Source organism: Rhodnius prolixus, unplaced genomic scaffold (assembly GCF_049639745.1).
Source record: "Rhodnius prolixus isolate KJV_2025 unplaced genomic scaffold, Rpr scaffold_1, whole genome shotgun sequence".
Lineage (NCBI taxonomy): Eukaryota > Metazoa > Arthropoda > Insecta > Hemiptera > Reduviidae > Rhodnius > Rhodnius prolixus.
This window is the reverse complement of record NW_027411581.1, coordinates 23794542-23808543: the sequence shown is the minus strand read 5'-3', so window position 1 is coordinate 23808543 and position 14002 is coordinate 23794542. Positions and strand designations below refer to the sequence as shown.

Here is a 14002-nt window from a genome sequence, read left to right as displayed (position 1 = left end):
ACGGCATTTTCAGAAATTGTTGTTGTTCTTCTTCTTGTTGTTGTTGTTGTTGTTGTTGTTGTTGTTGTTGTTGTTGTTGTTGTTACCTTTTTTGTAAACTACGTAGCGCCTAAACGCGAGAACCGATTTTCATGAATGAGGTGACATTCGATTCGGAATTTTATGTAGATGTGCCTTTTGGGGGTCTCGACGCTGTACACCGAATTAGAGAGGAGTTAGCCCCCTGTATGTAAGGCCCCCTTCAAAATTATTATTACTAATTACTCTGTAAATCTTAGCCCGATTTTGATAAAATTTGGTAGGATGATAGAGTTAGGGCTCCCCTACGTAACATTAAAGCGGCGATCTGCTCTTACACTAGTTAAGGGGAAGTATAGCAATCGTTTCAAATTATCGACAAGTGAACTGATTTTCATGAATGAAGTGTCATTCGAATCGAAATTTTGTACAGATTTGCACTTTAAAAGTCTCGTCGCTACGCCTTATATGGAGGGGAGTTTGCCCCACCCAAGTAAGGCCGTTTCTAAAACTATTATTACCAATATTTCTATAACGCTTTGTCCGATTTTGATAAAATTTAGCACGAAGAAGTGATTAAAGCTCCTCTACATGGCTGTGAAGTGCCATCATGCTCTTACACCTACTAAGAGGAAGTACTGAAATCGTTAAAATTATCAATGGGTGAAACTATTTACATTAATGAATTGTCGTTCGATTCAAAATCTTTGCCTCTTTGCCTTTTAGGGAGAAGTACTGTAATCGCCCGTTTATTTTTCTTACTCCTCTTAAAAGGAAGGTCTGAAATCGCAGTTTAAATTTGCTTTTTACGTACAAATACCTTCCTATTTTATATAAAAAGGCTTTCTCAAAAAAATTGTTATTGAGGATGGTTTGGGGACCGCAACTATAATCATTCTTTAAAAAGATCTCTCCAGTGGTAGTTACGGTTCCTACTTAACACCTTATCAGGTTATAATGATAGAATTGCTTATTCCAAATTTAAAAAAACAGTAAAGCAGATATGTAACTTAGCAAAAAAGACAAAAATGAAAATCTTTCCAAAAGGTACAAAAATCTCCTTAACAAAAACTTACAGTTTAAAATGTTAAGTATAAGGGTTGATTAAACGCCAAAAGGTACACAAATCAGCAAGTACCCAACATTTCATTCAAGCTTAGTTGATATAATTTAAGTAATTTTGCTGCATTAACTTTTCCTTCACATTTTTTAGAATTTATTAGATGTCACAGACCCTTATGCTGGCCATTTTCATCTACAAAAAATTTGTTCAAGTAGCACTGTAGATTGACTGTAATATCTATTAATCTATAATAATCAAACTATTAATTACAGGTTAAAAAAAAAACGTTATAAAAAATAAAAAAAAATACGAGGCTACAAAATTTAAAAACTTTTTTAAAAAAATGCTTACACCAACATACATCAATGATTTCGATTATTTTATTTTTAATAAAAATCGTCTGTTTAAGTTTATTCTTCGATTAAAGTAATTGTTATTTTATGTAGTAGTCAAACGTTTATAATAATAGGTAATAATTATCTGGCTTTATCGCAAATAATATAGTTTTCTTCAATCACACTCTCAATGTAGCTGTTCTTCTCACAATGTTATATGTATGTTATGTAATATAAAATAAATAAGTATTGCATACTTTTAGGACAGCTAATTATTCCAGTATTTTACTGTAAGTAAAATTAAATTACAATTGAGAAATGAATAATTGTTGTTGAATAATCTACTTGTTATTAACTGTGTGTTATTTGTGCTCACGAATATTTCGGTAAGACGAATTCAAGTCTGAAATATTGTTTTAAATCCTCCGTGATTCAAATTTAAACAGTAGCCGACTCTAACTTTGTCTTTTTCTACTTTAACATGCATGTATAAGATGTGACAACTTCAGAATAAAGGGCATATTAAAGATAAATCAGAAGAATAATTTGGAATAGAGTTAAAATAAAGTACCTATTTAAAAACGAAGATATAATATACATTTTATCATAATTATAACCAAATAATATTATGAACGAACTGGCCAGCATAAGGGTCTGTGACATCTAATAAATTCTAAAAAATGTGAAGGAAAAGTTAATGCAGCAAAATTACTTAAATTATATCAACTAAGCTTGAATGAAATGTTGGGTACTTGCTGATTTGTGTACCTTTTGGCGTTTAATCAACCCTTATACTTAACATTTTAAACTGTAAGTTTTTGTTAAGGAGATAACAAAACTTAGTGCTGCCTATCTGTTTCTGAATCTACTTTATTACCTTCTCTATGTCCACTAGGTTAGGAAAAGTTGTGGTTAGAGTGCAGATTTTCAATTTGGAGTTGGTAAAATTCAGTTTTGAGTTCATCTGAGTCCGAAAAAGAGTTTTTTTTTCTAATTGTATGCATATGTATTTGTTGCATGCATGTGTCCACCCGTAAATTTTTGATATAAGTAACGGTTGTTGTAGATAGCAACAGTGAGTCTCTGTATTAATGTAGTTATGTATTTACCCCTAATTTCTAAGTAATACTTTACTTGTATTAATTTATATTTTGTAGTTAATATGTTCTTCTTGATTGGCTTTTATATTTACTTTTGTTCCTTTAATACAGCCCAAGATTTGTCTCTTCTGGGTATCTCTTTTAGTGAGATTTCGTGAAACAGTTCACAAAATAATGGCGCAGTCAAAATTCTCTTAGATTAGATTAGATTATACTAGGGCGGCCTCAAGGCCTACGCCACTGCGACCCCTTTGGATCTATTGTGGCTCCCCTCACTCTAAAGCTCACCCTCCAGACCTGTCCTTTTAATCAGACTCTTAATGCTGGAGAGTGACACTTGAGTAAAGCTCACAGGCCTTGGTTTTTCCTCCCCGAGGAGTAACATTCTTAGCCAGACAAGCCCATCACACTGACACAACACGTGCAGTGCTGTTTCCTCCTCTTCCTGACAGAACTTACAGAGGCTATCATCTGCCAGGCCCATGCGATGCATGTGTTTTCTGAATCTGCAGCAAAATTCTCTTATAAAACGAGGTATTCGATTGATTCTATCTTGATTTTTGCCTTTATCTTCCATCAGGTGTAAAGAAATAATGTCGGGCTGTAGACTGCCATAGACGGGGCTCAAGAAATAACAGCGGTTCAACTTGAGGGCAGAATTTAATTGGGTTAGCTGATAGTTTACAACGTTGGAATGCATATCGATAATCGATATATTGGAATATCGACGTTGTAACATTTAGCCCGTCATTTAATCTTTTCATTTATTGGTAAGCAGTATTTTGCATATTGGATATTTTAGACAGTTGTTTAAAATGTCCTGTTGAATACTCGCTTTAATATAACATTTAGAATTAACACAATCAAATCGCTTCTATGAGCGATTATTTTACTTCCCCCTATCTCTTACTGGGGGTATCACTGTGATCGAGCATATTTTCTGCTTTAGCTCTTTTCAACGGAAATACTAGATTTGAGGTCTACTTTTTTTTTTCTTTTTTTTTTAAAGTGGTTTTTCAAATTGGTCTGTACTGTGTGGTTGCCTAAATCGATTATTTGGTGTAGGTGCCACAATAGGAGCGGAGCCAGAATCTTCCAACAGAACTTTTGCTTTACTTAATCGATTTTTGCTTGACATTACATGAGTATCGTTTAGTATTTAGTATGATTCTGACACCCCTATAACGTTGTTAAATCTCAGATATGTTATCTGAATTTCAAATTTGCAGCGTTTCGGTTCCTCAGAAGTGTAACTTCAGAATATTCTTCATTTCTCTAAAATATGTTGCAACAGAGCCTTTAATTGAAATTGAACATCACCCTGATTTGGAACTTTTTCAGAAATAATAATAATTAAGCTCCAATGACCTCATTATAATTTACTCGGTAGTAAACGCTTTCGTGGTTATAAAATAATACTTAATTGTCGTTGTAGAGAACTCATACTTTTATGTGATTATTCATTTTTCATTTTTATTTTATTATTATATTTTAAAAATTATCCTTTTGTTGCAGTTTATGTCAGAAGCGAACTTTGAGAAAGGTTGCCCGCAAGGATCAGATTGCTCTATGGTAAGTTTCATTAAAATCTTTTCAGACTGGAAACAAAGTTATTTATTTTTAAGAACAAGGAATAAATGTTTAGAACAAACATTCCTCAGAGAAAAAATTTTATTAACACATTTATTCGATAAAATTTAATCGAATATAACATAAATGAGAATAGTCTCTTAAAAAAATTTAACCTCCTTTTCAAGGTAGTTCCAAATATTGTTTCCAGATTCCATAATGCTAATTCAATCCAAAAAAATACAAACATAACCGTGCTTTTTTTGACAGGCTTTAAAAATTAAAAAATGGATCCCTAAGGAAACTTATTACAAAAGTAAAAAATGTATTTATTATGTGATTTTATCCCAAAAATGGATCCACTCAGAACTCGGAGTTAAAGTTCTTGCGTTGCGTCCGATTAGCTCTTTTAGATTTACCTTCTAATGTATACCTCTTTAGCTCGTGCAGAGATGGACACTATAGAGAGTAACAAGAGGACATTGTCTGGTAAAGACTCAGCGTGCCAATGACTTTAGGCGTTGGCGTGCCGTAAAATCAAGTAAATAATTAAAGGAAAAATAAAGTAAATAAACTAAGCTATAAATAGCCTTCATCTCACTTAAGTAAGAAGACCGCCCTGAGCAAAGTACTTGCCCGAAAGTACCGAGCAAAAAACTGATATCTCGGCCAAGCACTAAGTTCTCAGCTAATAATACAAACCGTTTGAGAAGTTTTTAAAAAAAGTTAGCTTGTTTTTTTTACTTGAACTTAAGCTGTATTTTTTCTTTTAATTTTTTTAAAAAACAGAACATTGATAACTTTTATATTTTAGAAGATGATTTAATTAATTTTTATTTTGTCCCCGCATTTTTGTGTTAGTTGCTTCTTTTTTTAACCCGAACTCCAAACTCCTCAATTTGTTGACATTCTTAAAGTTCTGCTCAAAAATGTAAATAATTTTAATAAAATTCTTTCAAATAATCTCCTTAATTGCTACGTAATTAATTATTTTTTTGCTTCTGCATCTGCTTTTAATTAATTTTGAAGAAAATATTTTGCATTAATTTTAATTTTTGAACTGTTATTGTGTAATTTAATTCACAAATTTCCTTCCTCAATTCTCGTATCTAAATTAAGTATAAATGAACAAAGATTAGCAGGTTTTTGTTAGTTCAATTATGTATGTATATATAATAACAAGAAAAGTTTTTGTTTTAACTTCATTTTATTTCTTATTTTTTTGTACACCCTCTGTTTGTCCTGGAAGTAGTGAATGGAATGTTGAGGAGCTAGGGAGACGCTCAGAGGAAATTGTACTTTAATGAAAGCCCCTCTGCACTTACTTAATTATAAACTCATCCAGAATGTCTCCTGCGAGCCCAGCTTGTTTTAATCCCCCTTTCATGTCGTAGAATGAAACGCCTTCTACTACAGCTCTACTTCAACTTCTTAGTGGCCGATCTCTTACATGTAACGCCTTAATGTGTTTCCTCATGAACGCATTACAAGTAATAATAGCTCTATGAAAGAATAAAAGAAATAAATTAAAATATTTCTATTCATCTATAAGTTTATTTCATTTTTTTGGTACTTCATTACATTGTGCGCCGTAGTTCTTAATGAGGCAATAACTTTCCTTTCTTTATAACTTCCTCGTGACATTACTTTTACATTAACGTACTTGTCGTTATTTTATATGAAGGGCTCAGGTGAGATGTCATTCCTTCATTACGTATTTCGTTACGAAATATTGTTATTGTCATTAAGGTAAACCATATTTCCACTAAAATCACTTTTAATATGGAACAGAACTTCTCTACAATAGAACATTTACCAATTGCATTAAATACTGTTCATTTTGTTTCATATGCATTTTATTGTTTTCACCCAATAATTCATATCTATTAAAACTGTCCGGTGTTTTAACACAGTTTTATAAGGGTTGATCATCCTATTCAAGTTAAAAAATCATCCAAATTTGACTATAAAAATTACTGTTCCCAAATTTTCTTTAAAATAACTAGTATATTCTCGTTTATAACCATAATTTTTTGCTTAAATTAAGGCAAAATTAAATTAAATTAAATTGGCGAGGAATCGGTCAAATAAAAACAACTCGTCTTTTTGCCAAAAAATTTGATCGATTCCTCGCCAATTTTGAATCCTTAATTTAATAATTTACTTTACGGTTACGAAACCAATATATATTCATAATTATTTGCAACAACCGTAGATAATATGGACATATTTACAATCGTAAGCTTGAGTTTCAGATGTTAATTGCCTCCAACATAAATTATTCTTAATATAGATTTTTTTTTATTGACTCACTCCACAAGACTGCGTCCATTATTCCCGTACACTCCTAAATCCAAAATCGTCTGCTCAAACTCTTCCATCCTGGACTGCCATCCCAATCCATTATGCTGCGACATAGCCTCCTACGATCCTTCTACAACATACAGACACAGAAGACTAAAACACATCCTACTCTAACTTTCTATACTAGCTGCAGGTTTTTCCTCCTTTTTTCCCTGCATTCAAATCCTCCTCACCTAACTTTTCTGCCTCACTGGGTAAGAAGGTTGAAATGTATAATACATTTACACTTCTATGTTTATTTTATGTATATATTTATTATAATAAATATTTATTCTTCTTCTTATAATCTTCTTGTATATAATATAGATTTTAGATTACTCTCTTTTAATTTTAAGAAAAATAATCTCAAAAACCGTTTACATTGTGAAAGAAAATGAATTTATTAGGATATCTTAAACAAACAAACACTGTTCTATTTGTTAGATTTCGCTCAATTCTAACATTTAAAAGAACTGGGTTGCATTCTTGACATAATCCTTAATCTAAGACAGATCTGTCTTGTTGTGGAACTCATTTATTAATGTGTACTTCGGGCAATCGGTTACAAATCCCAAGAATTTGTTATGCATTCTCGGAAAGTTTCAGCATATTGGTTCGGCACGCAAAATTGCCTGTTTGAGCAGCGGTAAGTTATTGCTGATCTCCACTATCTTCAAATATATTTAGAGTCTATTGCTGGTTTTAATTTGGAATTTCGATGTTAATGGTGGGAAGATAGAAACAGTCTGTCTCTTACATTCACTGACGAATGATGATACTCTCACTGGGGATGGGCTCCTATCCAGCATCATGTTTTTTTACTTTCATACTTGGGTTAAATAAATAGTACGGCTATCTGTTCAAATCTTATGTTAGTCTTTCATTCATTTTATGCTTCTAAGATTAAGTTGTCTTACATTCCATCATATTAACGTGAACCTAAAAATTATCATTTAGTGTGTGCTTATCATTCTTGACCAATCAGTTAACGCCGTCTTCGGTAGCATGTCCATGTAGTTGAGCGTAAAGATTATAAATAAAGTGTTTTTGACAATAAATTATAGCAACTTGGCAAAAATAATCGTTTCCTCTATAAATATCAACTATTGAAGTATATTTTGCAAGTATTTTATCTTTTACAGAAATAAAAATATTTTCTTTCATTGATGTGATTACTTACTTCACGACAATTGTTCACAATTAGTAATACAAGCGAAATTCATTCGACTTTCGCATCCTTCTATGGTTGTCATAACATTACCTTCCACCGGAACACAATCATCACTTTTCCCGGATGAATGTTTTAAATAAAATTGACTTATTATTTTGAGTGTCAAGAATTAGAAAATTAAAGAAATACCAAGAAACCTTTTCGTAGAACAAGGTAATAACTGGACCAAGTAAAATGGCTCCAGCAGTTGGTTAATTTTTACCGAAACCATTATTTTCAGTCGTTTCCAGGTCAGCCCACTCAAAATATCAAATTTGGAATTTTTGGGCGATTATCTGTTGTCTGAGAAATACCTTTTTTTAACTTACGCAAAATTCGAAAATACATCAGACAGTATCAACGTTAGAGGCAATATTTGTCTATAGATCGGACAGTAATCTATAAGAGGTTCCAAGAAAGAGGAAATCTGAAAGGCCTGCAGGTAGATTCGAACCCAGGATGGGTTCCAAGGTGGGGATCCAGTCCTCTAACCACAGAGCTAATCTCTGATTAATTGCAATTCCAGACTGCTGATATACAGTAATTCATTTATTTCAACAAATTTAATGCCTGTACAATATATTTTACGAGGCCCTGTACCTATAATTTATTAAAATTTCAACACATTAGATTTCTATCTTCCTCTTTTTGGATACTTCGAAACTTTAATTTCAAGTGAAAATCTTAATATCAAAATATGGCTGAAAGTAATACAATAATCTCTTTAATGAGGGTCAGAGTAAATGGGAAACTGTTGGCGAGGATTAAAGTTACCTTGATTAAACATTTTCTTAATTGATTAAAAACATAAAATAATTTTATATTCTAGAGTAAAGAGCTTTTAATACTTTTTAAATTATTTAGATGGAAATATAATTAATTAAGATCAAGCAGACGGTAGGTGTTTTGAAACTCTCCCTTCGTTTAAGCTGCAAATTAGAACCACCCTCTTGTTTTCTCCTTAATTTGAAATAATGCGTTACTTTTCCCGCCCCCTCAGTTTATGGCCTGAACTGTTTTCGCAGACATGTTTTTACCGCAACACGTTGGTCTTTGTTTATTATTAATAAGGAAAGTACCGCTGGTGTGAACTCTTACCCAACTCCATCTGGTCTCAGTTTACGTAATTGAATTTTAGTGCACAATTCGGCATTAAAAAGTGGTTCACCTGAATATTTTTAAAGGTGCAATTTTCAATGAAATGTCGCTTTAAAAAAATAAAAATAAATTGAGTGCAATAGTATTTGAATTCAGTCGATTTACTTCATTTTTGGAGTTGAGTTGCATATCTTATCCTTATTTAGACTTAATTGTAATCAGTCCACAAATCATAGTAATGTAAACGGTTTTTTAGATAGAAATTCAAGTCCCCTTAATCCAGTTTTACAGACTATTACTATTATTTGTAAATTAAAATGACGAAAAAATCTCAAAATACTGCCAAATGCGAATCAGCAATCTGGCACTTCCTGCTTCTGTCCAAAAGCTTATTCCAGGTTCCATTGTAGCCCTTAAACCAAATGTCATTTTCTCATAGGTTATGTTGACTACACACTCCTCACTGTACAAGGAACTGAGCTATGATTTTGGAGAAAATAAGTTTATGAACAATGAATACTCTCTAGATCCAGATCTCCTGGATTATAAAAGCGAGAGGCGAACTTATGTATCTTAATTATAGATTTCTTTAGAGATGATGAAGGTTCCCTCTGTTCTTTGTGCGATAAGTCCTTGCCAGAAAATACTTATCATTTTCTCGCTGAGTGTCCGGCACTTAAACGAGTTTCGCATTCGCTTTTTTTGAAAAGGAGAGTCTCACAGTTAATAATATATCTAAATGGTTATCTTAAATGGAAACTAATTATAAATTTTTGTAAATACGCTTGAAATTTCCGTCATAATTACCTAATTCAATCAAATTCTAATAAATAGTGGTATAATGCAATATATTATGTAATATTTTTGTGATTTTTTAATTATAATCAAAGTTTAAAGCAATTTTTGTGATGTTTAAGTATATTATTGTAGGCAACAATCCCACGGATGGTCTTTTGGACCCAGTGTATGTCTTTTATTTATTATGTTCAAGAATGAAATTGCTTTTGTATTTATTGATAATAAATATTAAATTAAATAAATAATACTGATAATCTTGCTGATAAATATAAAGATAATTTGAATAATATTCCCTTATTTCCCTCTAAAGATACTCAAATATGGCTAAATATGTTGATGGATGTTGGGGCTTCTTGCCCTTCAACTTCTTCTAATAACTTCATTAGGAATAAATTATTTTGTTCTAAAGATTTTTAGCATTTAATTCCCTATTTTAGACTTAAAAATGATGCGCCTCTAGCATCAATATACCAACAAGTGTGTGGACATTAGATTTCCAAACGATATTAATTTTGGCGAATCATTGATGTTTTCCTTAACACACAAAGGGCAAAATGGATGAGATAGCCTATTATAGAGGTATTTGCCAAAATTTTTAGGAGGCTTTTGCTTCTTCGCCTAGAATCTTTCGCAGTGGATGAAATGTCAGTCCGGCTTTCGATGGGGTTATTTGGCTTATGGTATTACCGGTCAGTCGATTTACTTTATATTTGGAGTTGAGTTGCATATCTTATCCTTATTTATATTTAATTTAATCAGTCCACAAATCACGCCAATATAATTGGTATTTTAAAGAGAAACTCAAGTCCCCTTAATCAAATTTTACTGACTAATATTATTTTTTTAAATTAAAATGACAGAACTTCATGTAAAACGAAGTGCACCTAGATTAAGAAAAAACCTCGAAACGGATCTTGCGATAAAAAGTCAAAATCGACTTCCTTTAATCTAATACAGTAAGAGAAAGTAAAAATATCGAAGGCATATTAAAATGTTTGATTAGTTAATCATCAAACTTTGTTGTGTAAATAAATAATTGCACCGTATGACTCAAGTAGTAGGAACTACTTGTAGCTGAGTGTTTTCTTATGTAACAATCAATACACTTGGCGATTTGACCCTAATACTTGAGCGTAATGATATGCTTTGTCCCACTTTACCTGCTCGCCAATTAGGTGTGATTATTTTTATATAACTACTGCTATATTAAGTAATACTAAATGTTACATATGATGTTCCTCTGTAATTATTTCGATGTATTCATTTCTAGTTTTGTTATTTAAAAAATGTAGCTATTTATAGGTAATTTCTGCAAGAATTTGGGAAATTTTATTGAATTGAATAATTAAAAGTAAATTTTACGTTCATTTTATTGGTTGTATTTTTTTTAAAACCTATTCAGATTTATTTCGTTACCAAACTGGTTTCCATTGTTCACATTTAGCGTCGTCACCTCATTGTGCTGGAAATTTATGTTAAATTCCTAGTGAAACTGGTTTCTGGCTTGATGCTCTCCTGCTTCAGTACAATCCAACACTGTCACCAGTTGTGACCAGTTACCGGAGTCCATATTGCGTTAAACCTTTATCATTCTTGTTCTATTTGGAGTGTTAAAACTATTATTGATGAGTTAGAATCTAGAAAATAGTAGAAGGGATTAGCCTCGGTTGTTTAGCGTGCTGAATTCGCACTAGGGGATCTCTGTTCGGATCCAGCTGCTGGCCCTTATTTCTTTTTCAAGAAACTTCTTACTGTTCATTGATAGACAGTATTGTCTACCGCCAGAGAATACTGTGCGGAGGCTAGCAATGCGCTGGAAAAAGCTTGGTAGCCCTTCTTTAGGCTAGAAACATAGTGGAGCGGCGAGAAAAGCGGCGATGATAGCTGCTTCAGATCAAAGAGAGCGACGAGCAGTGAGCAAAGAGTCGCATGCACATAGTGACGAGTTTAGTCGCGTTCTTCTTTCGATGAGACATGATGGAGGAATTATTTCTCTACGAAAATTCTTCGTTAAAAATTTGGTATTTACAGCAGCTTAGAAGCAGGAGCTGCAGTGTATATGATATAAACGTGACTAGAAATGAAGTTGATGAATCCATCACTTTTACCAACAACTTCGGGAGCATCATGGCAAGTTCCATGCGTATTTTTGAATGTCTATTTCAACATTTAATTACATACTAATCAGTGTTGAAGGCATGTTAATCAAGAAAAGGACGAATTTCCAATGTTAACCCCATTAATCCTGTTCCATTTCTTATCTAAAACAAATCGGTTGTGATTTAGAAGATCCTTTTGGTCCCAGAGAGGTTTCTTTAAAAAAAACTACACCAATAAATGCAGCAATATCCATTTTAACCTAGAAAATTGAGCGCGATGAGAGCGAAGAAATCAAACATGTCACAACGCGTTGCTCTACTCTCTCTTGGTAGCGTTGCTCTATCTTCGCTTTGCTCTCCACTATGCGCGGTCCCATATGTTAACTTGAGTTTGTTTTCGCCGCTTTGCTCGCCGCTCCACTATGTTTCCAGCCTTACGCGGAAGTTCGCGGTCACTTTTCCATTACGTTCACCACGTTGGAAACAGCACTTCTGACAAATATAGGTTGGACAGAACATGACACTGCACAAAGTAGTTCATATTGAGCGAAATATTCTTTTGTTGAATCTTGAAAATTGAATCTTTTGAAATTAAATTTATTTTGGATAATTAATATTCTTCAATTCTCGTTATCGATCTTTCTGAATCATTAACTGCGTAAGTAACTTGTGAGAAACATAAAGTTAACCAAAAAGAAAAAAAAATTTATGAATTACGTACCATTTTATCTCAGCCTATTTGATTCCAGTCCAGTGCACTAGTTCATATTAAAAACAAAACAAAACGTAGTGAAATAATTGAAGCATTGAATGTAGTAAGAGCCGAAGTTAGAACGAGGATGGAGGAGTGAGGCGGAGGTATGAAACTCCCCTTTGCCTTGGTGCTTTGTGTCTGCCGTATCGCTCTTTTTAAAGCCACCCAATTAATCACTGTGTCAAGTCGGCCAGCCAGTTCGCTGCCTCTCCTATCCCGGCTCACTATCTATAACTTAGTTCCTGGTCTAGTCTGCTCGCATCTTTCAACTCTCAACTAGAAGTTAGCTCCAGTGTTAACTGTTTTTCATAGTTAATAGTTTGTAACTATATGAGATGGATGCAACCTAATTCTATAGTTGTATAAAATTCATAAATCCTGTAATGCGATATTGTTTGTGGAGTACAGTTAGTCCAGCTGGTTTTGCATCAACTCAAACGAACTTCTCATATAACTGTGCCCATAATTGCTTTCACACTTAGCTTCTTTAACAAAAGATGCAATTAAAAACTTTCCTACATTCACTTGTAGTTGGATTAAATAGTTCTTCTGTATTGATTCCCTTCTGCTTCTCAAGCTGGTTGCCCCCATCACTGAGTCACGGTTCATGGGATCCAGGCAAGCCCAAAGACCTGTCCGCCTCCATTAATTCATTCTAACTAATCAACTTTTTTACTCTCTCCTTTGTAATTTAATTTTTTTTTTTTTTGATAATAATTTTATTTTTAAAAAAGAGATTATTTTAAAAAAGTTTGAAATGGATTAACTGCATTGATCAAAATTGAATCCCTGAAGTACTGAACCTGACGTCGCCATTTATAGCGTAAGCCTTTTTTCATTTAATTGCATTCTGAGCTCCTCAATACGTTGTTGGAAATAGTATCTAAAAGGCTGAAAAAAAAACATGCAGAAGCTCGTGTAATATTACTTTTTATTTAAAATTTATTTTAAGTATTCCGGAGAATTGTAAAAACAGAGTATCAACTGTAATTACCAATTAATAGTAATTTTAAAAAATGAGTAAGAAGAAAGGTTCGGGAAATTGCGAGTCTTATTTTCAAAATATATTTGTTTAGTTTTTTTCAAGTTATATTTATACTTCTAAATAAAATAAGATTTATGCGTGTATTTTTAAAATACTAGTATAAGTTTTGCTATGAATTTGGACTTCTTGTGGATTTATTGAGGTTAAAATTAACATTTCAAAGTTCTTTATGGCATCGCACTTCCTCCGTGATTGCTACCCTGGAATCTTTCCAATAATTATTTCTTTGGAGAAATATTGCGGTATATTTTACAGTTTTCAACTCGTAGTTCTTTAATAGTTATTACTTGATTGTAATTTATACAAAAAAAAAAGAAAAAGTAGATTATATAAAAGTCGAGCCACATGTCTAAAAAATAATAAATAATTTCTTGCGGATTACAACAATATTTTTAAAAAAAGTCGATCAGCTTAGATAGCGGAATAATTTTGTTGATTGCTGCTTGTAACTACTACTTTGTAGACTATCCCTGATGGATCCCTAAGGATCATAATAATTATGATCACTTATGAGATAAGTAAAGTATTTCTATCAATCCAAATTTTGAAATTGACTCTCGATTGGAAATA

At 32.5% G+C, this 14002-nt stretch overlaps 1 protein-coding gene across 2 annotated transcripts in view; it reads left to right on the top strand.

Moving 5' to 3' along the window:
• Positions 1–14002, top strand: part of LOC141447503 (uncharacterized) — a 385726-nt gene that overhangs the window by 129837 nt on the left and 241887 nt on the right. For both annotated transcript variants that reach the window (XM_074115134.1, XM_074115143.1), the window contains exon 2: positions 4032–4088. In XM_074115134.1, coding sequence (XP_073971235.1) covers positions 4032–4088 — 57 coding nt within the window. The remainder of the gene's footprint in view (positions 1–4031; positions 4089–14002) is intronic.